This window comes from Lepidochelys kempii, chromosome 5 (assembly GCF_965140285.1).
Source record: "Lepidochelys kempii isolate rLepKem1 chromosome 5, rLepKem1.hap1, whole genome shotgun sequence".
NCBI classification, from domain to species: Eukaryota; Metazoa; Chordata; order Testudines; family Cheloniidae; genus Lepidochelys; species Lepidochelys kempii.
In genome coordinates this window covers 110,987,257-111,014,421 of record NC_136384.1, presented here as the reverse complement: position 1 = coordinate 111,014,421, position 27,165 = coordinate 110,987,257, and the positions used below count along the sequence as shown (strand labels likewise).

Here is a 27,165-nt window from a genome sequence, read left to right as displayed (position 1 = left end):
TAACTACATAAACCCCAGCCAGAGCTTCGAGGGCTCTGTCCCTCAGGACTTGACTGTTCCAGACGCTAATTCTTACTGTCAGAGGGCTACCACCACATCTCCAGCAGGGTAAACGAGCAACACCTGCCCCAGTGAGACAACAATCATTTACCTGCAGCTCCCTGCAGAATTCCAGCATCAAGTAACAGGGTAGGACAAGAAGAAACTCCTTACACAATCTTACACACCAATTGAAAAAAAAAAAGGTGGTGAGAGCAAGAATCTCTGGTGTGCATTTTAAAACCATCCAAGCAAAGGATGTTACTTTCCACCACTGCCCTTGGATTAGTGTACAGTCTTCTTTAATTTTTTTAGGAAATAGAACTGACTGAATCCTCCCTTTTCCATAGCTGGACAAGTACAACTGTTCTATCTGGTCTAACCTTATCTTCAGTGTCCAATCAGAAAGTTGCATTCAGCAAACTAATTCAACTCAGAAGTTTGTGTATAGACATTCTTTGAAAGACTTTAAAATTGTTGACCTTCAGGGCACAATGCAAAGCCTATCCATTTTCCCAGGTGTTTGGCCAGGAGGATGGCAAGAGAAATTGGGGTTCTACGGCATGATGGGGTACTCATCTGCACTGTTGATTTGACTCATTTATTTTTATTATGGGGTTGAGCTTTCTGTATTTTTATATATTTTAAGTTTGTTATTATTGTGATCTTTATAATTGACTTCAGGGTGCCTCAAACTATTAGGGAGAAACATTCTTATTTGCAGTTAAGAGAAACAGATAAAAATAAATAGTGTCAACCAGGAACCTTTTGTGAATGAAGCTCACCTGATTTGGCTGTATTAAGTATAGTATGTCAGACATGAACTGACTAGACAGTAACTTCAGGAAGGAGTATCTTGCCAAGAGAATGCCAATTCTTTCCCCAAGGATTTCACCCTTAAGGCTGCAGCAGATGACTCCTTGGAGCACTCTTCACAAACACTACATCCTTTGGTACGAACAGATCCAGTGGTAGTACTTGCAGAAGGTGTTGCCAGAGCTCAGATGACTGCCTAGCTGAATTCAATCAGGAAGGCTTCTCCTCTCTCAACCTCAGAAGTGGCCACGACTCTAAGGAAATTAGCCTTAAATTTGATTGGGCAAGGAAGGATTGCCAAGATGCAAGGTGAGCCAAATGCAGGAAAAGGTCAGTGCAGGAAAGGATGGCTGAAGCAGTTTTTTAATCTCTTAGTGGAGACCTTATTAGAGAATGAAGAGGGAATGGGACTTTTTAAGATGCTGCATCCAGAACAAGTAGGTCTTCAGTGCCCTCTGGATGTCAAAAGTGTGCCAGAGAATTTCCATCCACACCGACATCTTAGGTCAGATGGTGGGGGAGGGGAGCAACCTAATTAAGACTTTTCCTTATAAGGAAGATGGGATAAAGTAAAAAGCACTATCTTGTTTCATAGAACAAGAGGTAGGAGGTGTAACAATCTTGGGGTTCACTAAATAAACTGGTGAATAAGAAAGGAGTAAAACTTTAATAAAACAAACTGGAAAGCATCTCTGGTGAACTGGTGCACACAGCCATGCGGTGTTCCCAACCCCTGCCTAACAAGCACATCCCTAAATTCCCACATTCACAACACTGTCCCTTCTGAGGGAGTGTCTCCAAATCACAATCTTTTGTAAACATCTCTCTGCAGGAGGATTGCAGTCCAATGATGCAAGCTCCTTCACTGATTGGGGAGAAGCAACGGCTACCACCTGCTAATGAGTCTTCTGATAAGGGAAAACTCTACTCCATTGCACTCGGGTACAGCAGGACTAACTCCACTCATTTCAATGGGCCTAGATACAACAGAGAAAAAATTCATCCTTAAAATCTTTAAACAGGTGTCACAAAGTAGGATGGGCAGGGTTGACACATCAGTATGCTTGTTTTGAATTTTTCTTGTACCAAAAAGTTGTTAGGACCGTATGATCTGAGGTAGGCCTGAACCTGATCTGACTTTTCAAGAATCAAATAGTATTTTGACCCCCCCAAAAAATAGCTTTGTTCCTACAATGCTATGATTCAGGAATATTTGCCTGCAAATAGTGTGTCTGTATATTTGTGTGTCAGCTAACAGCCTTGGGAGGTAAGAGCAAACCTTGGAGCAGGTGTTTGATTTAGACTGTGAGAGAGAGCAAGAGACATTGCATATGTTTGGGAATAGTGCTAACAAAAGAAAGAGTAAAGCAAAAATACCAGCAGTACTTACATTTTGGCCACTTTCAAACTATCCAGGATGATTTTTTTGGAATTAATTTAGAGGAAGAAGATTTTAAACCCACAGAGTTTACACAAAAAATTGCAGTCCTACTTGGCCGAGGAAATCTGGTATTTAACTATACAGATTCTCTAATCTGTCAATCTTCATTTCTTAGATTCATGATCTAGAAACATATGTCTATCATACTTATTTCCAGACCCATTCACTTACTGGATGGATAAAAATAGCAGGAAGTGATATCTACGGGTCCTAAGTGAAGCCTGTCTGATTTATAACGTCTATCCAGCAGAGAGTGATGACAAAAATTGCCTCTCTGACCCCTTCCCCACCCCACTGTCTAGTCACACAATGAACAAAGGGAATAGCCCTATGGTTGTCAATAGTTAGTTGCGGGTGTTAAATTTTATATTAATAGTTGCTGGGAAATCAAAGACATGCCAACAATTAAGGATTCAAATAGCATAAACATATAGCATAAATTGCAGCTTACAAAACGAAGACAGAAGATGGAATTTGATGCCAATCTTCTCTCTTTCCTCATCCGCCTATGCCCCTACCTGGTCATGATGTATGGGCTGCCAGGCTAAATTTGAGAGAGCAGCATTGTGGAAAAGTGTGGTGAGTACTGAAGACTGCAGTTCCTGCAAGAAAATCCAGCCCATGATTTTCTTACAGCCTTAATTATATGTTTATTCTTTGTACCAAAAATTTGTACCATTTTTCCTTTTTTGAAAAGTATACTTGAATTTATATATCAATTTATATATCAAAAATGTCTAAACAGTTTGGGTGGGTGGGTGCGGGGGGGACAGAGAGAGAAAGAGAAGATAATCCAACCTGGAACTATATTCCCTTTAGGTGGAGGACAGAATGTAAGGTTCAAGGCAGGGAAACAGGTGCTTGAGGCATTTACTTGCCCACACACCCACACAGAATAGGAAGATCCATGCAGTGAGGGTCTTCTTCTGCATATGGCTCTAGAGAGAATTATTTCTCCCTCTCAATGTTTTTAGCCCTTCAAAAAAATCAAGAACCCAGTGTAAACTGACACTGTGCTGTCTTCCTGAGTCTGCAGATAGAAGCCTCCAGTATTTCTTCCCCCTGGTTTTTTGTGTGTTTGTTTTTTGCCTGAGCATCAGCAGCACAGTGAAATTAATAGACTCTGGACCAAGGTTGGCAATTTTCTGGGAAAAACTAGTTTAGGACAGGCTGCTGGTAAATACTGGATTAAACCCATTTTAAATCAGGAAACTGGTGGAAATAATTGCATCAATATCCAGCAAGTTCAACAAGCATAGAATGAATCTTTTCAAACTTTGGATACATCCATTCAAAACTGACGAATCGGCTCAGTTTATCTACTACTTCAAAGTTGATCTTCTGCTACGGAATGCTGCATGGCCAAATGGAGTGGTAGTCTGCAACTCCGCACGCTTCAAGCCTACAACTCTGCATTACTGATGTTTTCATATGATGGAATGTATTTGACATTTATTTATATACTACTGAAAACTGAAACATAAGTCATGACATACAATTTTCTGGAGAAAATACGAAACCAAAATGCACACAGAAATTCCAATGTTCAATATTATAATTACATACATTAGTATTGCACTCACTGCAGTTTTACTTTATTTGCACAACCCTAAATTAATCTATAAATCAACTGCCTTATGTAACTACAGTCTGAATATGTACCTAAAACTAAGTATAATGTGGTGTGCATTAATTATCCAGTTTTTAAAATAGAAAATGCCTTAAACTGCAACTAGTTTTTCCCAAAGCAATAAAAAACATGAAAAAGCTGGTAAAAGCTACCGCTGGTAACTACTATGCCATCCCAGCTCTGGAGAGGCTATCCACTTATGACAGCCTCTTCACTTAAGGCAGCCTCTCGCCCATGTGGCACGGTTTACAAGAAATAGATTGCCTTGCACTTGCTGAGTTATTGCCAGATAGAAAAGGAGTACTTGTGGCACCTTAGAGACTAACCAATTTATTTGAGCATGAGCTTTCGTGAGCTACAGCTCACGAAAGCTCATGCTCAAATAAATTGGTTAGTCTCTAAGGTGCCACAAGTACTCCTTTTCTTTTTGCGAATACAGACTAACACGGCTGTTACTCTGAAACCTGTCATTATTGCCAGATAGTTTTCCAGATATGATAATAAAGTTTTGGCCTAGTTAAATCACTTTCCTGGTACCTAGTCTTGCCCACAGCAATGTCAGAATTCAGGTTTCCTTTGCACACTTAATTCAGTCTCTTTGTGCCTGTGTATTATGATACAGCCTTTAATTACATGACCACATACTATTTTTCCATGGAAACCCCTGCCTCTTCAGATCTGAAGCAGAACTAAAACCCTATTAAGGCTGTTTATGGGGACTTAACAGGACTACATAGTCGCAACAAAAATCAGCAGACTGGCTAATCCCATATCATTGCACCAAGAGAGTCTGGGTAAAGTAAGAGAAACACTAAGGTAAAATGCTTCAAAATACAGATTGAACCCACATTCTGTCTGGTAACCAGGACTTAATAAGTAATTGCAAGATCTGGTGGAAACTTGTGACAAGAGTGCCAGAGAAAGGCTTAATAATGTGACATAGGTCGTTAATCCTATCAGTCCTGCCAGATCACTCTCAGCACAAAATAGTAACATATCTGCACCAGTTAGCAGATACAGTTTATTGCTGAAATCTAACTGGCAATTTATTTCAGAAAGTATATAACTACCGTATATTATTGGTAAAAATGAGCTATTGGAGTAAAATATTCAAAAATGGCTAAGTTACTTTCAATGGGATTTAAGATCCTAAGTGAGTTTAGTACTTTGAAAAATTTCACTCTCAATCAATGTAATTGTCACTTTTTTTGACCAATGGGTATCTTGCCAGATAATTTTTAAAAATTGTTTTTGTTGTTGAGCACCAATCGTCCTCAGCTACAAATTGCCTAGCTGCTATATTTGGACTCAAACGGAAGGAAAAACCAGAAAAATAACTTTACGAAAGCAAAACTAATTTTATTGCTACTGATTTTTAAGCCAGATTCTGCAGCCATTATTCACACTGAGTAACACAAGTTGTGCCAGTGTAAGCAGTGATTACTTGTACTGAATATTAACTTTCTCAAGTTTTTCAGCTGTTTTATGCAACTAAAATAAAAGCTAATTTTTGTACTGGCACTATGGTTCATTCTCCCCAGTGAAGTTTGAAAGGCCATTTGAATACTGTGCTATTTGACTTGGGGATGGGAGTGATGAAATCCCATATAGTCTCTGCTTCACTTTATTGGGCTCATGTAGATCCTGAATATGGAAACGAGAATTGCTTTTGATGTCAACAGCAATATAATATTTGAAGAGTACTGCACACGTCATGTGGGATAGCGACCACAGAACTATCAAACACAGAACAAATAAGGGGAATTATTCATCCTACCGGTAACTCCATTGACTTGATTTGGCCAGTTAACTTTTATAGTACTACTGAAATGTTATGAAATTAACGTTCAATAACAAGAAAAATAATGAAAATATATTTCAATAATTTAGATGACAGGCATCCTTTAACGTCAGGTTATTCCAACTGCCATATTTTTTGTTTCTTCTCCTGTCCCTTCAGTTCTGAAAAGAGTTTAGCACCCGATATCGCTAGGATTCCTGGCTTTTCAAGGAGAATGTGCATTTGTTTCTAGCCTTGGTGGTTTACGGGACACCAGGCATAAAACCTGTCATTGTTCAATTGGACTAGTGGTGCTTTTGTGAAACTGATCCAGGTCTCAATACACTAACTCCCAGATCTTGGACCAATACAATTTTTTATCCCGGAGGATGAAAAGGAAGAGGTTTTATAAAGCATGAATTGTAAAATGTGGCTCTCCATCCACATCTAATACACAATCTGATGTCTGAAATAATGTACTGTATCTTGGCAGAAAGTGAATAGTGGTTTTTGAAAATGACAGAGAGAAAAACAAATACAATTGTCAATGAAAATATTTTCTGTGTACACTGAGAATTCTTCTTTTCTCCTGTTAGGATAGAGGCCAATTACAGTAACAGTGCAAGAATCCCCACCTCTCCAGAGGAAAAGGGTTAAGAAGGAGATATTCACTATTGGAGAAATACATGCAGAGAGAACCTGAACCAACAGTGCAGTCCCATGATTATTGATTTTACTAACTATAAAATCTAGTAATAGATTGTAATTAATGTTGGAGTAGACATTCAAAGGCACAAATAGCACTTATGTCTGTAACTCCTATTAAGTTCAATGGCCCTTACAGGCAGTGTCTTTGAAAACCTACTCCATTATTAATAATAAGTACATAGATAGCACAAAAAAACATACGCTATTCTTTACAAAACGCAGAACAAAACATGCATCCTGCAGGCACAGTGACAGCCATGATATATTTTTACAACTAATGCAGGTATAACAATATACATGGGACAACAGTCCAAATACTGGATTAACAGGCATGCAGAAATAATGTATGTCTTGTTTTATAAGATTAGGACAGCAAATATTGCATCTGTAAAATTGTCTCAGGATAGTTTGTATTACCAAGGAAAGTATGTTAGCATAATAGATTTCAGGAAGAAAAATGAAAAAAATTCATAATTCACCTCAGCTTTAGAGATGGCTTTATAAGAGATCAACATATAGATTCAATAGTGATCAACATTCTCTGCCTTGAGTATTCTGCACCTCATAAATCCAGGGGGAAAAAACCCTTGTGTTTAAACACTTTGACCAAGACTTTAAAAAACAGGTGCCTAAAATTCAGCTGCTACGTGCTTACTTGTTGGCATGAATAAATGCCCAATTTTCAAATGAGATGAAAATTCAGCAACTCCCATTACAATGGAATCATCAGACACTGACTCTAATAAGGAGGAAACTTTACAAAGTAAGGGCCTGATCCAAAGCCCACTGAAGTCTATGGGAATCTTTCCATTGACTTCAGTAGGCTTTGGTCCAGGCCCTAAGAAAGAAGCTACCTTCCTGACTTCAGTGATGTGTCTAACATATCCTAACATGACTGTTGTCTTACTTTTAGGTCATGGATCATGCTGCAGGGGATTTATCAGGCCTGTACACCCTTTTGTGGGATTATTGCAGAGTGGCGTTTGGAATTTATAGGCCTTCGTACAAGATTGAAGCCTGTTCTGTCATTTGTTCCCACACTGAAGGATTTCCCAAAGTAGAACGGGACAAAGGTCTTCACTGAAGACAATTTTCCCTCTTTGACATTCACTCTTTTGCTTTTTCTACACACAGAAGTTGCATCAGTTTAAAACACTTTTTCAACCAATTTAGTTAAGCAAATGGGAAAATCCTATATAGACACTCTTACTTGGATTTAAGAGTGCCTTACTTCGGTTTACGTTAAACCTGGTTCTAATCAACTTAAGCTAATTTGATAAATTCTGTCAATTAATGTGACCATACAACCTTTTGCACAAGTTTAAGTAAATCAATTTTGATAATTGGTGCAACTCTGCGTGTACATAAATTCTTTATCCAGCTGCTAAAAGAGAAATCTGAATCTGCAAATGAGTCTCCACCCCAGGCAGAATCACAAAATTATACAAGACCTCATCTTGAATACCTTATTTAGGCACACTCAGTCCTCCAAACGGGAATTTCCTTGAGTACAGTTGAATGAAATCAGAACCAACACTGAATGAGAACCTTAATATGACATGCAGAAAGTAGGAAGTATTTCTGTTTACTTCTTTAACTGACTACCAAAAAGCTAGCCTACCAATTAGCAGTAAATCACAACAAACCTCTCCAAGTGAACTCATCCCCATCCTCCTCTGGACCACATACTCTCCAGAAACCAGAGCAGCAGATTGGATATCTGTCAGGTATCCGGCAGAATTTAAGCTGTTGGTTTTGACCTATAAATCCTAAACAGAAATGAGGCCAATTCTCTCTCTATGCCATTTTGCCACAGGTGTGGTCAGTGGAGGCACCTGACCTGAAACTTAACTGATATAAAAGAGAGGATGTAGCTGGCAGGGCATTCCCCATGAAGTCCCCTCAGATTTTGAACTCACTCCCCTACTGATCTGAAATAATCCAAGTTTATTCACTTCCAGGGCATGCACAGTGCATGAGCCATTTGTTTTTCCTATCAACACGAGGGCTTTGGGAGAAGATTTGTAACATGTTTTGGCTAGTAGGTTATTGTTGGCTGTGGTGGATATGCTGATTAGTGGTTGAAGGAGAATTACAAGATTAACTATATAGTTGCATCTTTAACTGTCAGAAAGCACCTATAATAAGGGATAGGTGCTCCTTTCTGGTGGAGGTGCATACAAATCAAAATAAATAAATAAAATAAACAGGCACAGTGACGGCCATGATATAAATAGCTAAACAGAACTAGGAAATAAGAAGAAAAGATAAAATGCTGAGGTGAAAAGAATGACTTCACCAGGGCAGGCAGTAAAAATTAACAATACAGAGCTGCATGCAGTACATCTACTGGCAATACTGTATGTAAGACGTGTAAGCTGAACACATGCACTTGTACATGGACTCACCTACCGATGACAGAGAATTTTAACAGCTGTGACTTATTAATTTAGCCTTCATGGTAAGCTCCATAGAGTGGATATATATGGAGGCAAAATGGGAGAATAATTTTCATTAATGTCATACTGACAAACAAAAGCCTACTCAAAGTTTGAATAAAAGTTCCTTATGTATCTTGATTATTAAACAACACGATCAACTTGACTTAAAGAAATTGTTCAGTAGCATGAAAATGCTAATTATGTTGTACTAACTTCCTTTTGTCTAGTATAAAAGGAAGTTTTCTTACTTTGCCAGGCTGAGTATAATAGTCTATGAATTTTGAGATCAAAGAAGCAAACGGAATGTTTTCTAAAGTAAGAGTTTCCTTCACCAAGTTTTACACTTACTACAGCTAAAAGAGCTGTGTGAAGGGATCAGCACTAAACCCAAAGGACAAGCAGTGCACAGCAAGAAAGAGAGCAACTCCCTCGTGCTTTTTGCAGGTCACTACCAAGGACTGTGTTAGCAGATCCACACCAGACCCTTAACAGGCAGCTCTGCTGCTACCAGTAATTAGCTTGGACAGCTCTGGCTCCAAGAGTAGCAGCAAGGCTACACCATAATGAGCTCAGCTGGGATTAGTAGGACAGGGCAGGGAACCAAGAGAGCAGAGGCATTCTGCACTGCGTATGTATCAAGGAGATCAAACAAGGATGGCTGGCTAGGTTATCCCCTCACCACCTCATTCCAAAAATGAAGCACGGCAGTGTATAAAATACAGGCTAATGAAGAGCGACACCTCCAACAGATGAGAGCCACATTAATTAACACAATCCCTAGATCATGTAATACAGTTTTTCTGTTAGTGCTAGCAAACTTGTAACTTGTCACTGATTTAAGAAAAAAACCTGATATTTTTTCCTTTTTGTTTCTGGTAGAAGATAATGGTTTAATCTTGGAATTTTGTAAGGAATTCCTCTGTGTGGCCTTCAAGCTGCAAAGACAAAAAGCTTCAGAAAACAAGCACCATGTTTCTCCATGAATATATCATTTAAAAAGGAAACTCACTTTTCAATCAACAGCTTTTTATGCTCCCTTTTGAAATATGCCAGCTCGTTCCAGACAGCATCAGAATCTTCTTGGCGAAGCCGGTGGGGATCTGCACGCTGGTGTTTGCTTTTAGTGTTTTCAGTCCTGCTAATAAATGAAAGGACTTTTGTTTTAAATAAACATTTATTTTAACATTTTAAAACCAACAAGAAAAAAAAAGGTGACTCTCTCTTTCATTCTCAGTCACACACACACACACACGCTTGAAATTGCTACTAGTGGATGTAATTCTTGTATGCTGAATTCAGTTTTATTGGATAGGACTCCTAAAATCTGGTATATCTAAATTAAAGTTCCAATTAAATAACTTCCAAAAGATAGCCTGCTGGTATGGCAGCAGGCTCTGAACTGATGTGTGGCAGATCATAGTGTCTCCCTCATTCAGCCAGTCAACAGAGAGAAAGTACAAGGTGACGGTGTTGTACAAAGTCTCCAAGAAAGGTTCTGAGCCACCAGCTCTTCTAGCACCTCCTGTCAATCAATCTGTAAGTGGCACATGTATCCAGTCTTAAAGCAAGCTGACAGCCCATTCTTGTAGATAAAGAGTGTGTTAGAAACACACAATTTAGGGGAAACACAGGAAAGAAAAGAAGATTTCAAAACTTCTATTTCACTTAAATGCCCTTACTGTGTATTAACGATGATGCCAGGGAGAACAATTAAATAAAACTATTCCTGCCTGAAATTCTTTTCATTCTCACTGTGTGCCAAATTCTTATCAAGGCAACAATAACCTACAAAAGAGTGGAAGGCCCCACCGTCCCTGCAGTCACTGATATCAATGGAAGAATTGGACCCCATCAGCTGCCATCCAAACAGCAGGTTCTTGAGGAATCAAAGGCACATCAGGCCTCTACCTTTTACAGAGAAACAGAAATTGCATACGAGCTTGATATTGAGATGTTCCTAATACACCATTTAAATGTCAGGAGTGGTTTGGGGTTACTTGTGATACTAAATAATGGTTTAATGTGTGACTTTCTTAATTTTTAACCCACTTTAAATTTCTACAGTTATGCCTTGGCCACTGCCCTGCCTTTACTTTATAGACACAGTTTATATACTCCATTCAGGAGGACAAGCCACAGGGCTTCATCCAGTAGTCTTCTCTATAAATCAGCTGGTAGGAGTTGCTATAGAAGCAATATAACTTGTAGCCTTTTTGCTTGTCCAAGAATTCTAAGTTGGCACTGGAACCTAGGTATCCTGAATATGTTCCCATTCAGCCAACAGCAGGTTTCATTTATATTTTATACAGGAAGTCTGTGCTGGTGAAAGATGCTACCCTGACCACAACCGAAACTGAAGTATATCCATTGGACATATATACAACAGTTAATGGACCATCCCGTTCACTGCCCCAGTATACATCAAAACTGAAATTAAATTTCTTTACCTAAGGACGTGAATATAGTTCAGAATCCATCCTTTCAGTCCTTGCGCTCTTAGTTGATTCTGTCACCAACGGTGTCTATTAGACACCTGTATACTAGTTACTGGGCACAGACCATCATTTCATCAGCTCCCATTCAAAAGGTTTCAGTCACTGCAACCTTGACTGAATTTAAAACAGTCACCTAGAGATTAAAAGTTCTGCATGCTATTACTAAAGAACGGAACCATTTCAATCTTAGTTTAAACAAAGCTATATAATGTCATTTGTGTTTTAATCTTGCAAGGCTTCTTCCTCCCACAGAGAAAAAGTACTGAATGACTTCATAAATCTTAGAACTTTTCATCCTGATAAGTTTTTACATGTTAAATAGTCTGTCTCCCTAGAAATGCTAGATTATTGTGCAGGAGTGGGAATCTACTAAAGTGGATTAGGGATAGCTGAACTGGGGATATACTTGATGCCTGATTCTCATTTACACTAAGATCCCCTTAAATCACTCTGGCACTAAAAAGCAGCTTTAAAAATGAGAGTAAATTATATTTACACCCATGTTAAGGCCTCTTGACTTGATTAGCTCTGGTCTACACTAGGAGTTGAGGTCGAATTTAGCAGCGTTAAATCGATTTAACCCTGCACCCGTCCACACGATGAAGCCCTTTTTTTCGATTTAAAGGGCTCTTAAAATTGATTTCCTTACTCCACCACCTACAAGCAGATTAGCGCTGAAATCAGCCTTGCTGGGTCGAATTTGGGGTACTGTGAACACAATTAGATAGTATTGGCCTCCATGAGCTATCCCAGAGTGCTCCATTGTGACCACTCTGGACAGCACTCTCAACTCAGATGCACTGTCCAGGTAGACAGGAAAAGGCCCACCAACTTTTGAATTTCAATTTCCTATTTGGCCAGCGTGGCAAGCTGCAGGTGACCATGCAGAGCTCATCAGCAGAGGTGACCATGATGGAGTCCCAGAATCGCAAAAGAGCTCCAGCATGGACCGAACAGGAGGTACGGGATCCGACCGCTGTATGAGGAGAGGAATCCATGCTATCAGAACTACGTTCCAGTTTTCGAAATGCCAAAACCTTTGTCAAAATCTCCCAGGGCATGAAGAGAAGCATGAAGGACAGAGGCCATAACACAGACCCAAAGCAGTGTCGTGTGAAACTGAAGGAGCTGAGGCAAACCTACCAGAAAACCAGAGAGGCAAACGGCCACTTCAAGTCAGAGCCCAAAACATGCTGCTTCTATGATGAGCTGCATGCCATTTTAGGGGATTCAGCCACCACTACCCCAGCCGTGTTGTTTGACTCCTTCAATGAAGATGGAGGCAACACAGAAGCAGGTTTTGGGGATGAGGAAGACGATGATGATGAGGTTGAAGATAGCTCACAGCAAACCAGCAGAGAAACCGGTATTCCAGACAGCCAGGAACTGTTTCTCACCGTGGACCTGGAGCCAGTACGCCCCGAACCCACCCAAGGCTGCCTCCCAGACCGGCGAGGCGGAGAAGGGACCTCTGGTGAGTGTACCTTTTAAAATACTATACATGGTTTAAAAGCAAGCATGTTTAACGATTAATTTACCCTGGCATTCGTGGCTCTCCTGGATGTACTCCCAAAGCCTTTGCAAAAGGTTTCTGGGGAGGGCAGCCTTATTCCATCCACCATGGTTGGACATTTTACCACTCCAGGCCAGTAGCACGTACTCAGGAATCATTGCAGAACAAAGCATTGCAGTTTATGTTTGCTGGTGTTCAAACAACATCCGTTCTTAATCTCTCTGTGTTATCCTCAGGAGAGTGATATCATTCATGGTCACCTGGTTGAAATAGGGTGCTTTTCTTCAGGGGACATTCAGAGGTGCCCATTCCTGCTGGGCTGTTTGCCTGTGGCTGATCAGAAATGTTCCCTGCTCTTAGCCATGGGGGGAGGGGGCTATTCACGCGCTGGGGGGAGGCAAAATGCGGTTTCGCTGAGGTCTAACCGAGTCAGTAAACTGCGCCAGCGTGCTTTTAAATGTCCAAATGCACATTCTACCACCATTCTGCACTTGCTCAGCCTGTAGTTGAACAGCTCCTGACTACTGTCCAGGCTGCCTGTGTACGGCTTCATGAGCCATGGCATTAAGGGGTAGACTGGGTCCCCAAGTATAACTATAGGCATTTCAACATCCCCAATGGTTATTTTCTGGTCTGGGAATAAAGTCCCTTCCTGCAGCTTTTGAAACAGACCAGAGTTCCTGAAGATGCGAGCGTCATGTACCTTTCCCGGCCATCCCACGTTGATGTTGGTGAAATGTCCCTTGTGATCTAGCAGTGCTTGCAGCACTATTGAAAAGTACCCCTTGCGGTTTATGTACTCGTCGGTTTGGTGCTCCGGTGCCAAGATAGGGATATGAGTTCCGTCTATGGCCCCACCACAGTTAGGGAATCCCATTGCAACAAAGCCATCCACTATTAACTGCACATTTCCCAGAGGCACTACCCTTGATAGCAGCAGCTCAGTGATTGCGTTGGCTGCTTGCATCACAGCAGCCCCCACAGTAGATTTGCCCACTCCAAATTGATTCCTGACTGACTGGTAGCTGTCTGGCGTTGCAAGCTTCCATAGGGCTATCGTCACTCGCTTCTCAACTGTGAGGGCTGCTCTCATCTTGGTATTCTGGTGCTTCACGGCAGGGGAAAGCCAAGTCACAAAGTTCCATGAAAGTGCCCTTACGCATGCAAAAGTTTTGCAGCCACTGGGAATCGTCCCAGACCTGCAACACTATGCGGTCCCACCAGTCTGTGCTTGTTTCCTGAGCCCAGAATCGGTATTCCACCACATGAACCTGCCCCATTAGAACCATGATGCCCACATTGCCAGGGCCCGTGCTTTGAGAGAAGTCTGTGTCCATGTCCTCATCACTCTCGTCACTGCGCTGACATCGCCTACTCGCCCAGTTTCGCTTTGCCAGGTTCTGGTGCTGCATATACTGCTGGATAATGCGTGTGGTGTTTAATGTGCTCCTAATTGCCAAAGTGATCTCAGCGGGCTCCATGCTTGCTGTGGTATGGCGTCTGCACTGAAAAAAGGCGCGGAACAATTGTCTGCCGTTGCCCTGAGGGAGGGAGGGGCGACTGATGACATGGCTTATAGGGTTGGCTTACACGGAATTAAAATCAACAAAGGGGGTGGCTTTGTGAGAAACTGAATGGCCCCCTCAAGGACAGAACTCAAAACCTCAAGGACTGAACTCAAAACTGGGTTTAGCAGGCCGTTGATTTCACAGAGGGAGGGAGGAGAAAACGAATACAAAACAAATCTGGTCTATTTCTTGTTTTGAGCAACTTCATCTATCTTTATACATCTTGCTGGCAGCAGACTGTGCAGTACGACCGCTAGCCATCATAATTTCCTGAGTGCTCGGCAGAACACGGTGCAGTATGACTGCTGGTCATCATTTTCTGCTGGCTGCTGATTAAAAGACAGTGCACTGCTGGTAGGACTCAATCACCATGAAACAAAACTTAAAAGGGAAATGACCTGGCTGAGTCACTCCCATGTTTGCCCAGGCGCCCCTGATCTCATCAAGATCGGTTAAAAGAGCACCCAGGACTACGTCGATGACGGCTACCAGCAATGCAGTACCGCGTCTGCCAGCACCCAGGAGACATACGGTGACGGTTAGCTGAGAGGGCTCCATGCTTGCCGTGGTATGGCGTCTGCACATCAAGAAAAAAGGTGCAAAACGATTGTCTGCCCTTGCTTTCACGGAAGGAGGGAGGGAAGGGGGGCCTGATGATATGTACCCAGAACCACCCGAGACAATGTTTTAGCCCCATCAGGCACTGGGATTTCTACCCAGAATTCAAATGGGCAGCAGAGACTGCGAGAACTGTGGGATAGCTACCCACAGTGCAAAGCTCTGGAAGTCAACGGTTGCCTCGGTACTGTGGACACACTCTGCCGACTACATGCACTTAGAGCATTTGTGTGGGGACACACACAATCAACTGTATAAAAACGCTTTCTACAAAACCGACTTCTATAGATTCGACCTAATTTCGTAGTGTAGACATACCCTTAGAGAGGTGTAATGGAGCCTTAGGGTATGTCTACACAGCAGTGTAAGCCCAGGGTTTTAACTCAGGCTCAAGCCTAACTCTCCTTCTGTCTACACACAAATCATACTAACCTAAGGTTCCAGGGCCCCACGGGGTGGAGGGTCCATGCCTGAGTGAAGTCAGGACGCAGGGTTCAAGTTACATTGCTTTGCATTGTAGATGCAGCCCCATTGGACTCATGCTCTGAAAGTCTGCCAAAAGTATCCCACAATCCCAAGCGCAAACTTTCTTTGTGTTCTGGACAGCCAAGTTTGGTGGATAGTCAAGTTTTCCCACAAGTCAAGTTATGCCACGAACAAAGGGCTGCAGAGGCCACGTTTTGGGAGGGCACTAGGAAGTCTGGGATATGGGTGGTTGGACTCGAGCCTACATAATGCAATGCATATGCTGGAGGTCCAGTTTGGGACCCAGATTTCAACAATTCATAACTGGCATTACAAATAAGTGTAGACACTCCAGGCCTAGCTACAATGTAAGCCCAGGTATAGTAGAACTGCTAACTCAAGTTCTACTATACTTGGGCTTACATTGCAGAGCAGACAAAACCCTAGTGTCAATGAGAATCTGACCATGAATCTTTCATTAGACATTATCAGGATTAACAGGAGTGAACCAAGACCCTGATTATGGAAAACATCCTTTTTCAGGAAAGCACTTAAGCACAGCTGAACTTTAAGCAAATTAAGTCCCAATCACACCTGCTTAGAAGTTTTCCTGTAACAGGGCCTAAATACTTCAGCCCTTAAAATTTCTAAAATTTAAATACTGTGATATATCTATACTTCCAGAATGTCCCTAAATTAACACACAAGATTTTAGGCATAATTTTCAGATTTTAGAATGGGAATTTTTGCCAATTATGGTGGGATTTTGAAACATTTTAAAACTTGTACTTGCCAGAGTTTTAATATTCTCATTATTTAGGTTTTTTTTTAATTATAATATGATTAACAATTAGCTTCCAGGATGACCAGATATAATATCTTTAGAGCCATTTGGTAAAGGTGAATATTCTGCTTTTTGAAGCATATGCTGTTTTTTTCCTTTCAATAACTAAAGTCAATCCTAATATCCTTTTTTAATATTTGAATTTTTCAATGTTTTACTGAGGGATTATTATTTGTATATTATTTAATAAATATATTTGTAAATAATTTGTAACATAAAAAGCAATTGTTTCATTACAGAAATTGAAAAACATAGAGTCCACAAATTAATCCCCTGGAGAATTAGATAGGCATAATAAGCAACCCTATCAGACCTTTGTCCAGCAGTCAAGCTTAAAATGAAATCTTAAACAAAGTAAGTAAAGATGTCAATTCATGACATTTTACTCTTATGATTTAATCTTAAAATGTAATCATGTGTTCTGTTTTAATAAAAGATAAAGACCTGATCATCACATAACTTCATTTGAATCAAATTCACTTTTAGAACACGTATACGATAGCTTCATTCAGATTTAATATTTAGGTGAAATGTTTTCAATGAGCTATGTAACTTACTTGCTATAGCCCTCTTCCCACTGCTTTAATTGCTCTTTTACTGCTCTGTAGTTGGTCTGTAACATCTGCAACCTCTCCTTGCGTTTTTCATGGGCTTTTCTTAGCTCATCATTTTCTTGGGTCTGTATAACACCAAACAGAAAAATTAAGAGTTTGGTAAAATGTAATGGACAGCTCCATACTGACAGCATGACTAAGCTAAAATTCCAATTGTTACACATACAATTTGTTGAACTTAAGAAATTTAAATAAAAAGTTTGAAAATCAGAGTAATTATTTTCAAATAACTGGTTTGCTATTTCTCATGACTACTTACAAGTAAATATGGCATCTCATCATTTTTCATGCTGCTTAATCAGTTTCAAGTATTTACCACCCAAGCTATTAATGTTCTTCCCACAGAGGCACTGATTGAGTACACATGGAAATATATAGGCTGAAAAGGGATTTTCTGCATTGTATTTTACTCAAACATGCATTTGTTAATATTATGGGCTACTCAGCATTTATATGTTTTATACATACACTGGGTGAAATCCTGGCCCCATTAAAGTCAATGGCAAAAACTCTGTTGACTTCAAGGAGGCCAGGATTTCACACATTATATACATTTATTCTTATATTACCTAGTCTCTGACCTCTTGTACAGTATTAAGTCAGAAAAGTAGGGGAGGAAATTGACCCATGCTTTAATATGACCATGATCATGTGGGAAAACACAGGTCATTCTACAAGAATGGAAAAAAAATAGGAGTATGCATTGATTTATATTCCAGGATTACATATAAACAAGGGTTTTACGCACCTTAATACTGCATCCCCAATAAATATAGGTATAAATATAACACAAGAGCATTTAACTGCATTTAATGCATATAGCATTCCTTACAGAATGGAGCAAATTAAATCCTAGAGTGTAATACAAAATTAAACAAATAGTAATTTGTAATAAAAGTTGGTCTCAATTCTTCTGCTGTGCTATGTCCTGAATTCCCAATTAATTCAATGGGAGTTCTGCAGCACCTGCCCCTTCATATCAATATCATCAAAATACATTATTAGTAGATATGTACTGATTAAGAACAGGGAATACCTTTGGTATGAGCCAATAAATACAAATATTCTAGCACCTAGAGCTGGAAACAATAAAAATTAAATCTCACAATAAACCATGGCTAGTAGTATAGAGAAGTGCTTGTCTCTCCATATTTATGCTGAACCTCGCTTCCCAACAGCAGCCTGATTTTTCAATACACATACTCAAAACGGAAACACAATCCAACTGAGACTTCAGATGCCACACTGCATCTAAGGTTAGAATTTTTCTAGGAATGTCTGATGCAAGACACACCACCAGGCTTAGAGATAGCCAGAATTCACTGTTCCCTGTTAAAACATTTTCCAGTTTAAGTGTCAAAAATACAAACAACCAAAACAGATTAACCTACAAATGTCAAAATCTTCTATAAGTACTGAAGGAGTAAAAGTGCCTTTCACTTGTTTTGAAGTTTCCTATACCAAAATACTTAAAGTTATCATATTAATACTAAAATGCTAACGAATGTACAGACTGTAGGATTTCCAAAGCCCCTTTTTTGCAGGAAACTATTAACTAAGATCCAGATTCTCTGCTGTGCCCAGGTCTACTGCAGGGAGTGGGGTGCAGGAAGTGGGGGAGTATAAAGAAACCAACTGCAGATGCCCAATTCTCAAGACCAGGACTATGCCAGCGCCAGACCTGAGTGCTGCTCTGATCTAGCATAGCTGGTAATAGGCCCCAACAATATATTGGCCTCTGAGAATGGCCAGTATGCAGTAGCAATCCAGCCAACTCTGTCATGCTCCTGGCATACCCTGCATATAAGTGCATGTGGTGGTGTAAATAAATATGCCAGCTATACACCAGCAGAGAATTCCGGCATGGCTCGGGTAATTCTCAGATGACAGGATCCGCCCTATTTCTAGCCCCTTTATGCAGCTTTGGGGCCTTGAGAATCTGGTCCTAAAATATTTAAAAAACATATAATAATGGCCTTGAGATGCCTTTGGCGGTGGGCTTCCAAAGCTGTATGTATTTGTTATATGCACATAGCAGTCTGGTGCATATTTTGCCATGGCCTAATGCACCCTTTGCAAAGTGCAAGTTGTCCAATGACTCGCAGCTTCATAAATTATGAATGACTCATTGCAGACTTTTGAATTCTGCATGGCCCAGAAGAGGATGGCAATAATGAGAGAATAGCAGGCTTGCTACTACTATGGGGTCAAGTGGGAGGGGCAGGAAAGCTACATTAGGGACCTTGGTTTCAGAATAGAAAACTGAAAAGAGGAAGCCAGAGTAAAAAGTCAACCTTTGTGGGGTTTGTAAGGTCCTCTGGAGTCACAGCTTACAAAGCCCACTTTAGACAAACTGCAAGGCTTTCAGGAATTGCTGTCATCAAGCAATTCTTCAATAATTTTTTTTTTTAATGTTTAACTTTCCTGGCATAAATCTTCATTTAATCTGGAATGAATAAGGTTGAAAGAATCCTCTACCACAGAATGATAGGAATTAGAGATAAAAATACCTTTCAATCATCTTTTCTATTCCCTACCAACGCAGGATTGTTCTCTACAGTATATTTTCTAGTGCTATGTATGCCCTTTGGATTTAAATGGGCCAAGTGATAGATAGGGTTTTCACAGCATCCACTGGGAGACTATTTCAAAGTATAATAAATCTGTCAACATTTTTCCTGATACTCAGTCTGCATTTTCCCACTTTTAATTTCATCCTATTACTCCTAGTTATACTCTCTAGCACCAACATAAGTAATTCCCCTTCTAATAGTTGTACAGTTACACTCCACCCCAGAAGGCCTGATTTTGCCACTCTTGTTTAGTCAGTCCCATTGCTTATGGTACTAGTCAGTGTGAGTAAGAATGGCAGAATCAGGCACTTAATCTTTCTTCATAAATCAGTTCTTACTGATTATTTGTGCAGCTTTTCACTGAGACAACTCCAATTTGTCATTATCTTCTGGTAATGAAGTGCCAAGAAGTGACAATATTTCAGAGACAGTCACTCCCACAGGCATATAGAGTGAGATTTTTACTTTTCCAATTCATTGTGCATATACAACCCCAAATTGCTTTTGGCCTTTTTTGCTGCCATATCATACTTCAAGCTTAATTCCTGTCTCCTATCACCCCACAGTTTCTTTCAGCATAATAAAAATATTTTGCACTACTACATCGTATTCCATATGAGGATCTCAAAGTACATTTGTGAATTAAGCTTCTGAACAACTCATTAAATATACAGATTAGTGACTTGCCTGAGGTCAAACAGGGAGTCTGCGACACAGCCGAGAACAGAGCCCAGATCTCCTCCTGATTTCCAATCAAGTGCCTTAATCATAAGACCATCCCTCCTCTCTTCTCTGCAGTACCTTACATTTTTCCAAGTTACATCTAATTTTTTCATCTTCTGCCCACAGTTCTAGCCTGTACACCGTGTCACTTTGTATTATTTCTTTGTCCTCACATATGTCTATAATACCTATAAATTAATGTAATCTACAAATGTCATTAGCATGTTGCTCCCCCTCACCAGGTCATTACTTAGATGTTACATAAGAGTGAACGTAATAATTTTCCTATGCAAGCACACAAATGAATTTTGAGAATCGGATTATAAAATTTGTTACTAAAATCCAAATATACAATATCTACTGTTTCCTTCTTCCACTATCTTAGGCAGAAGAAAAGAATTTGAATTGCTTTTTCCATTTGGAGAGCTGGAGAGATATATACACCAGCAAACCATTTTAAGTGTTGACAAGGCCTAAGATATGGTTCTTGTGGCATCCTCAGGCAAACTTGCATCCTCATCTCCAAGCGATCAACATTTAGTCTAAAAAATGGTGATACTTTATCTCTAAGAGAGGGGAATGTCACTACCTTCCTCCGATATGTTCAGGAGGAAGAGTAAAGACTACGTTTCTTTAATGGTAACTTCTTTGTTGGATGGCTGCTCAGATGCTGGAATCTATTCCTACAGAGGTGTTCAAGTACAAGAGTCATGAGAGCGATACATGTACCCAGAGAGAAAGCAATGTGCCATGCCCATAAGGGTAAAGGGTCTTGGTCTGATCCTGGGAGAACCCGAAGATGAATTAAAAGGAAATTCTCTATACATTCCTAGTCTGACCTGGAGTACCAGGCAAGGATAAATGACTCCTGCATGTAAATAATGGCAATGTTAAGCACCTAACTGGCAATGTGCTCGACAAAAATCTCATTTCCATTGTAGGTACATTCAAATGTTTGTACGTACACATAGCTTTGAAAAGCTGACTTTTTTTTTTTTTTTGCAAAATGAACATCGATTGTTATATTACACTTTTTAAAATTGGATTTTTCATCGGATTCTGTTATCATAAAGAATATAGGAACAACAATGTGGATTTTAAACTGTAGCTAACGGTAGCTCAGTGGTTTGAGCATTGGCCTACTAAACCCAGGATTGTGAGTTCAATCCTTGATAGGGGCCATTTAGGGATCTGGGGCAAAAATTGGGGATTGGTCCTGCTTTGAGCAGGGGGTTGGACTAGATGACCTCCTGATGTCCCTTCCAACCGTGATGTTCTATGATAATGAACTTTAACATTTTAAAAATGGGTGATATTCAGTAATAAATAATTAATAAACAGGAAAAATGGATCAACACTACCGTAACACGCCTAAGCAAAGGATGACTCTAAGACCTACTGCTTGTAGAGGGAGGAACAGAAAAGAGCAGCCGGGGGGTATGATTTGTTTTATAACTAATCAGAATGCTTCCTCTTGTCCCTTCCCCTGAACAGTCATAAGGGCATGAGAAAGCTAGTCTCTCACTTGCAGTGTTGAATCTACTGACAACGAAGGATGTTTTCCATGCCAATGGCAGTGACAATGTAGACTATGGTGCCAGAGCAATCTATTTTGATGGAGCAGCACCAGACAGTTCCAGTGGAAGGCTCAGCCCCAGTAAATGATTGCCACAGGAAGATCAATCAGGGGCACATCACTGAGGATGGTCCTGAGGACAGGGCAGTAGCATGCATCTCAGGTCACTTTAAAAAAGACCTGGCACTGAGAGAGACATTGAGGCTTCAAGAGGAGTATTTAGTATGGTCCAGTTGATGGCTTAAGGAAGCCAAGTGTGACTGCAGTCTTGACTGTCTGTTCTTCCTCATGCAAAGAATGAAGGAGCAGCAAACTGAGCACTGGGACACTACATAAGTTTCTCTCATGCACACGAAGCACCAAATGTGTTTGTCTCTCTCTGGAAAGATGGCTGAGCAGATTGCACCCCTTTTGCATCCTCTACAGGGTTCAGGACCAGACATAGCCTCAGGGTTGACATGAAGCAAGTGGCTACTTCAACTATACCATAACTAATTCTAACTAGCTTACAACAAGAAGATTGGCTAACTAGCTCGTGGACACAAGAGATTTTAGCTTTCTGTTTAGCTTTCTGCATCAGCAGTGAAGGAACTGAGGTGGCTGAGCACTCTCTTATATAGAGGGAACTGATGACATCATCCTAGCGCAAGAGCATTCCTGCACCTCCCAGCAGACCTGGTTTTGTTATACACTTTCACAACTCAATGCAAAACACAGCAAATAGCACAAGTGGGAATTTACAAAACTCAGGAGACTTTTATTTAAGATCCTGGAACTCCGAATACCAATACTGCTGGGCCTGGGCCAGAACAACAAGCATGACTGCAGTTTTGCCTAATCGTATTTTTATGACCACCAGTGTAACTGGTGAAAAAGAAAATAACAAACCTTTTCTCAGTCCAACAACAATGCATTTGTTATTGAGTTTCTGTTTATCCCTGCTCTGGAGATCTACCAACAGATAGTACAATCTCCTGAACGGAGACTACTTGTACTGGTCCTATAGTATCTGACTTATAATCATCTTCTACAACATTTTCTTTGCCAGCCACAGGGAGAGGAACAGCATGTGTTCACTGAGCCAAACACTAATCCCCTAGGGTCCCTGCCTTCTGACTGAGTATATGTCAGTGAATGTCTCCCTGCCTGTTGGTTTACACTCACTACTCACCCCCTTTTTCAGATCATTATGAAATATATCAGAACTTGAGGCATGCTGCTGTTAGCCTTTTGCCATCATAAAAACTGACCATTTATTCCTACTCTTTGTTTTCAGTCTCTTCGCCAATTTCTGATCCAGGACAATTCTTTGCTTCTCAGTCCATTAGGTTTTTCGTTTCTTCAGCAGTGGCTTGCGGGACTCTCTCAGAGGCCTTTTAAATGTCCAGACAAATTTCAACTGGTTCTACCTTTCCAAATATTTATATTGCCCAGTTAAAATAATTACAATATATTAGCGAGGTGTGATTTCTCTCTGAAGAAACAGTGTTGGCTGGTTAGACCCAACTGTGACGGGTTCCCCATGGGGTGCCACCTGGAACTGGGGTACACTAAGCCTGCCTGACCCACCAGCCTGGACTCCCTTTACATTGTTCTGCTATGACAGGCCCTCAAGCCTCCTCCAGCACACATACAGGTAGGGACACACCCAGCTGCAGCTATACACAGATGCTGAAATCAGCTCAGCATGGGAAGGCTCAGCTAAGGCACCTCCCAGTTCCTAAGGCACTCCTCCCCCCAAGTGTAAACCCAACATTATATCATCTTTTGCTGCACAGAGAACTGTACAGCGTAAGCTCATAAAATTCGCCCCCTCCCTCAACGTGGAGAGGAATATACACAGCTTTCTGACTCAAGTTATGATTTCCATGCACTGGTTTTAGACAAAACAAAACAAGTTTATTAACTACAAAAGCTGGATTTTAAGTGATTATAAGGGATAGCAAACAGATCAAAGCAGATTATGTAGCAAATAAACAAAAACGCAATAGAAGCTTAATATACTAAAGAGATTGGATATGAGTAGCAAATTCTCACCCTAATTGTTGATTTAGGCAGTTTGCAGAGATTCTTGAGGGCAAGCTGCACTTGTTGCAGCTTGAAAAACTCAGGTATTCCTTTCACGGGCTAGAAATCCCTCTAGCCTGGGTTCAGCCCTTCTCCTCCAAGTCCAGTCTTTGTTCCTCAGGTGTTTTCAGCAGTCTCCTTTGGGTGGGGAGTCAGTGAAGAACCATGATGATGTCACTCCCCTGCCTTAAATAGCTTTTGTATATGGCAGGACCCTTTATCTCCCCTCTTGGTTCCTACGCTCAGTCAGTGGAAAAACACTGGTATTCCAAGATGGAGTCCAGTACCAGGTGATTTGGTCACATGCCTCTATAGGGACACAGCAGCCATGACTAGGAGGCTGTTTGTAGTGTCCTCAGGAAGGCTCCCCAGTCGGAAATTAGCATCTTCTAAGACCTATTGTTTTTCCTAATGGCCCTTCCCAGCCAGGCATCTAGACTGATTGTATTCTGCCTAGTGGGCGTTCCCCACGTGTAAACACATTTGTAATAGATGGATAGACAATATTCCTAACTTCAGATACCAAAATGATACATGCACACAAATAGGATAATCATATTGTGAATCATAACCTTTTCAATGATATCTTACATGACCCATCTTGCATAAAATACATCTTAGTTATGCCATAATTGTATCATAACAATATTAGTATGAAGAATATGGGGGCACAATGCCACATCAACTATGTCATGATCTTTTATACGTCTTATATTCCTAATTATCATTTCAACCAATTTACCAGGTACAGCTGTAAAGGCCTACAGGTCTGTAATTCACTTAAATACACTTTTAAAATATAAGTACAATATTTGCTACTCTCTAGTCTCTGGTATAATAGCTGATTTTAATGAGAGTGTACATATTTTTATAACCGCATAACCACTTCATTCCTAAATTCTTTCAGAGCTTTTGGTATACTATCTGGACCAGGTGACTTATCTTTTTCCTTGATGGGTTTGTCTCAGCACCTCTTCTTATGATACCTGAATCTCTTATAGAACCTGACTTTTAACACCAGATAAAAGTAGGTGTCTCCCACAAATTCCTCCATGGTGAAAAGCTATGCAAAGAAATTACTTATTTAGCGTCTCATCCATGTTCTTATCTGTCTTAATTGTTCCCTTTTTTATGTTCTGCTTCAACTTATTTCTAACACATTCTTCATGCTGCAACCTTCTAATCCTGAGCTATGAAAATTTGTCAAATCAATGTGAATTAGTGATGTAATATCTTCAATTTTAAAGTATTTGGGGCCTCAGAAATATCAACACAAGATTCACTTTAGGAAGTTAAAAATTTAAGCACAAGGATTAATGAAGAACACCACTTTATGCTAACACAGTTACAGTCTATATAACAATGTGTGCATTCTATACTTTTAAAATGTATGTTTATTTTTATATATCTACATCTACAAAAGCTTGTAGCTAAAGCGTTGGGGGTTATTTTAGTGTTCACCTTTAGCTGCAGTGTCTTCTCTAAGTTTTCAATCTTCTTTTCAGCTATTTTAAGCTTCCTTAGCTCCTCTGACTCTCTAAAAGAGCTCTTTGGGGACAGAGACCTTGAACGTTTCACAGGTGGTTCCTGGAGAATAAAACAAGGACATGGTTGAACTAGTTGGAACACTGGATTATGAAAGACATGCAAAATTAAAGAACAAGTAATTTTGAATACTAATAATGAATTATAAAAAAAATCCTGCATGGAATACCAGAGAAATAACAAGCAGAATTACCACAGCGCTACCACTAAAGGTTTCTCTGTGACTTGTTAATGAGAATATTCATTTACATTTACATTGTTTCTTTCAGAATAATGATGTCCCATTAGGGAAGACTAAAGGGTTATAGACTCAAAAATGCAAGAAACCTCATTACAAAGGAGGGGATAGAGGCTGGTCTAATTGCTCTATAAGGGTCCAAGGTTACACTTGATAGGACAACCAGAAACAAGAGGGAAAGGATTTTTTTCCCTTTGAAATAGTTTAACACACTGTGAAGTTGAAGGAACAATATGCTTGAGGAATATAAATACAACAGACAGTAGATCTTATACCATAATGACCATATGGTCATTAACTATAATGTGGCTAACAAGAGACAAGAATATGTGTTTATATTATGTACAGCTTCATATAGCAATCTGGAGAAAGAATATGTGAAAGTAACACTTAAGATGGGCAGCATTCTTGTTTTTACTATGTCATATGTCCTTATATAAAACAAATAAAGTCCCCTTCAGATTAGGAGTACTGATTTTCTGAATAACTTTGATTAAGGACAGTGAAACATTGAGCAGCAGCTTAATATCCATGAGGTAATCATTTTTAAACTCCATCACTATGAAATAGTCAGAATACAGGAACACCATTAGTGTTCGAGGTCAGTTTTTTAGCTCTCTTCATTAAAATTTGACATGTACTTTTATTAATCATTATTATTAAATTATTAATTATTAAAATTATTTAAACCACATGTAATCATATAACAACTTTGGACAAATAGTGGGGGGATGAGTCATTACAATTTTTATTTTTTATAATAACTAAATGATATATAACAAGAAGAGTTTGGATAACATTCTCAGTTACCATACAACAGATCAGAATACTCTTTATTAATTCTTATGTATGTAAATGTCAGTGTTTTATCGGTCATATCAGTAATTTTATCTTAGCAAACAATATATAAACAAAAGCATTTGTAATACTGTCAAAATAGATAAAAAAACACTTTTCTGTGACCATGGAAAAGGGGAAACCACAGATACTGGCAATACACTACCCCATAAGCTTATCTTCCCAAATCCTGTTATACAAATTAAGAGAGGTTTCAGAGTAACAGCCATGTTAGTCTGTATTCGCAAAAAGAAAAGGAGTACTTGTGGCACCTTAGAGACTAACCAATTTATTTGAGCATGAGCTTTTCGTACGAAAGCTCATGCTCAAATAAATTGGTTAGTCTCTAAGGTGCCACAAGTACTCCTTTTCTTTTTACAAATTAAGAGACTCTTTTCATTTTCCTTTGGCCATTGTCTTGCAGTGGTAAGTTTAAAAAAAACACATGTTGTAGTTTGTGATTTTTCCTATAAATATCCATACAATTTTAAAGAAAATAAAAACATCAGATTCTACATATTTATGGTTAATTTAAGTATTTTAAAGTTCCTTGCATTTGAAAGATGCCTAAATAAAAGAAATCAAAAAGAGGAGAGCAGAACATGTGAAAAATTACAACTTTATTTGCTTCTTA

The 27,165-nt window shown here is 39.8% G+C and overlaps 1 protein-coding gene across 5 annotated transcripts in view; it reads right to left on the bottom strand.

Moving 5' to 3' along the window:
* CNTLN (centlein) overlaps positions 1 to 27,165 on the bottom strand; it is a 284,448-nt gene that overhangs the window by 115,707 nt on the left and 141,576 nt on the right. For 3 of the 5 annotated variants that reach the window (XM_073345462.1, XM_073345466.1, XM_073345465.1), the window contains 3 exons: positions 25,373 to 25,498; positions 16,916 to 17,037; positions 9,865 to 9,993 (listed from right to left, as the gene is read on the bottom strand). In XM_073345462.1, the coding sequence (XP_073201563.1) occupies positions 9,865 to 9,993; positions 16,916 to 17,037; positions 25,373 to 25,498 (377 nt within the window). The remainder of the gene's footprint in view (positions 1 to 9,864; positions 9,994 to 16,915; positions 17,038 to 25,372; positions 25,499 to 27,165) is intronic. The other 2 variants (XM_073345467.2, XM_073345464.1) reach the window with 1 other exon arrangement.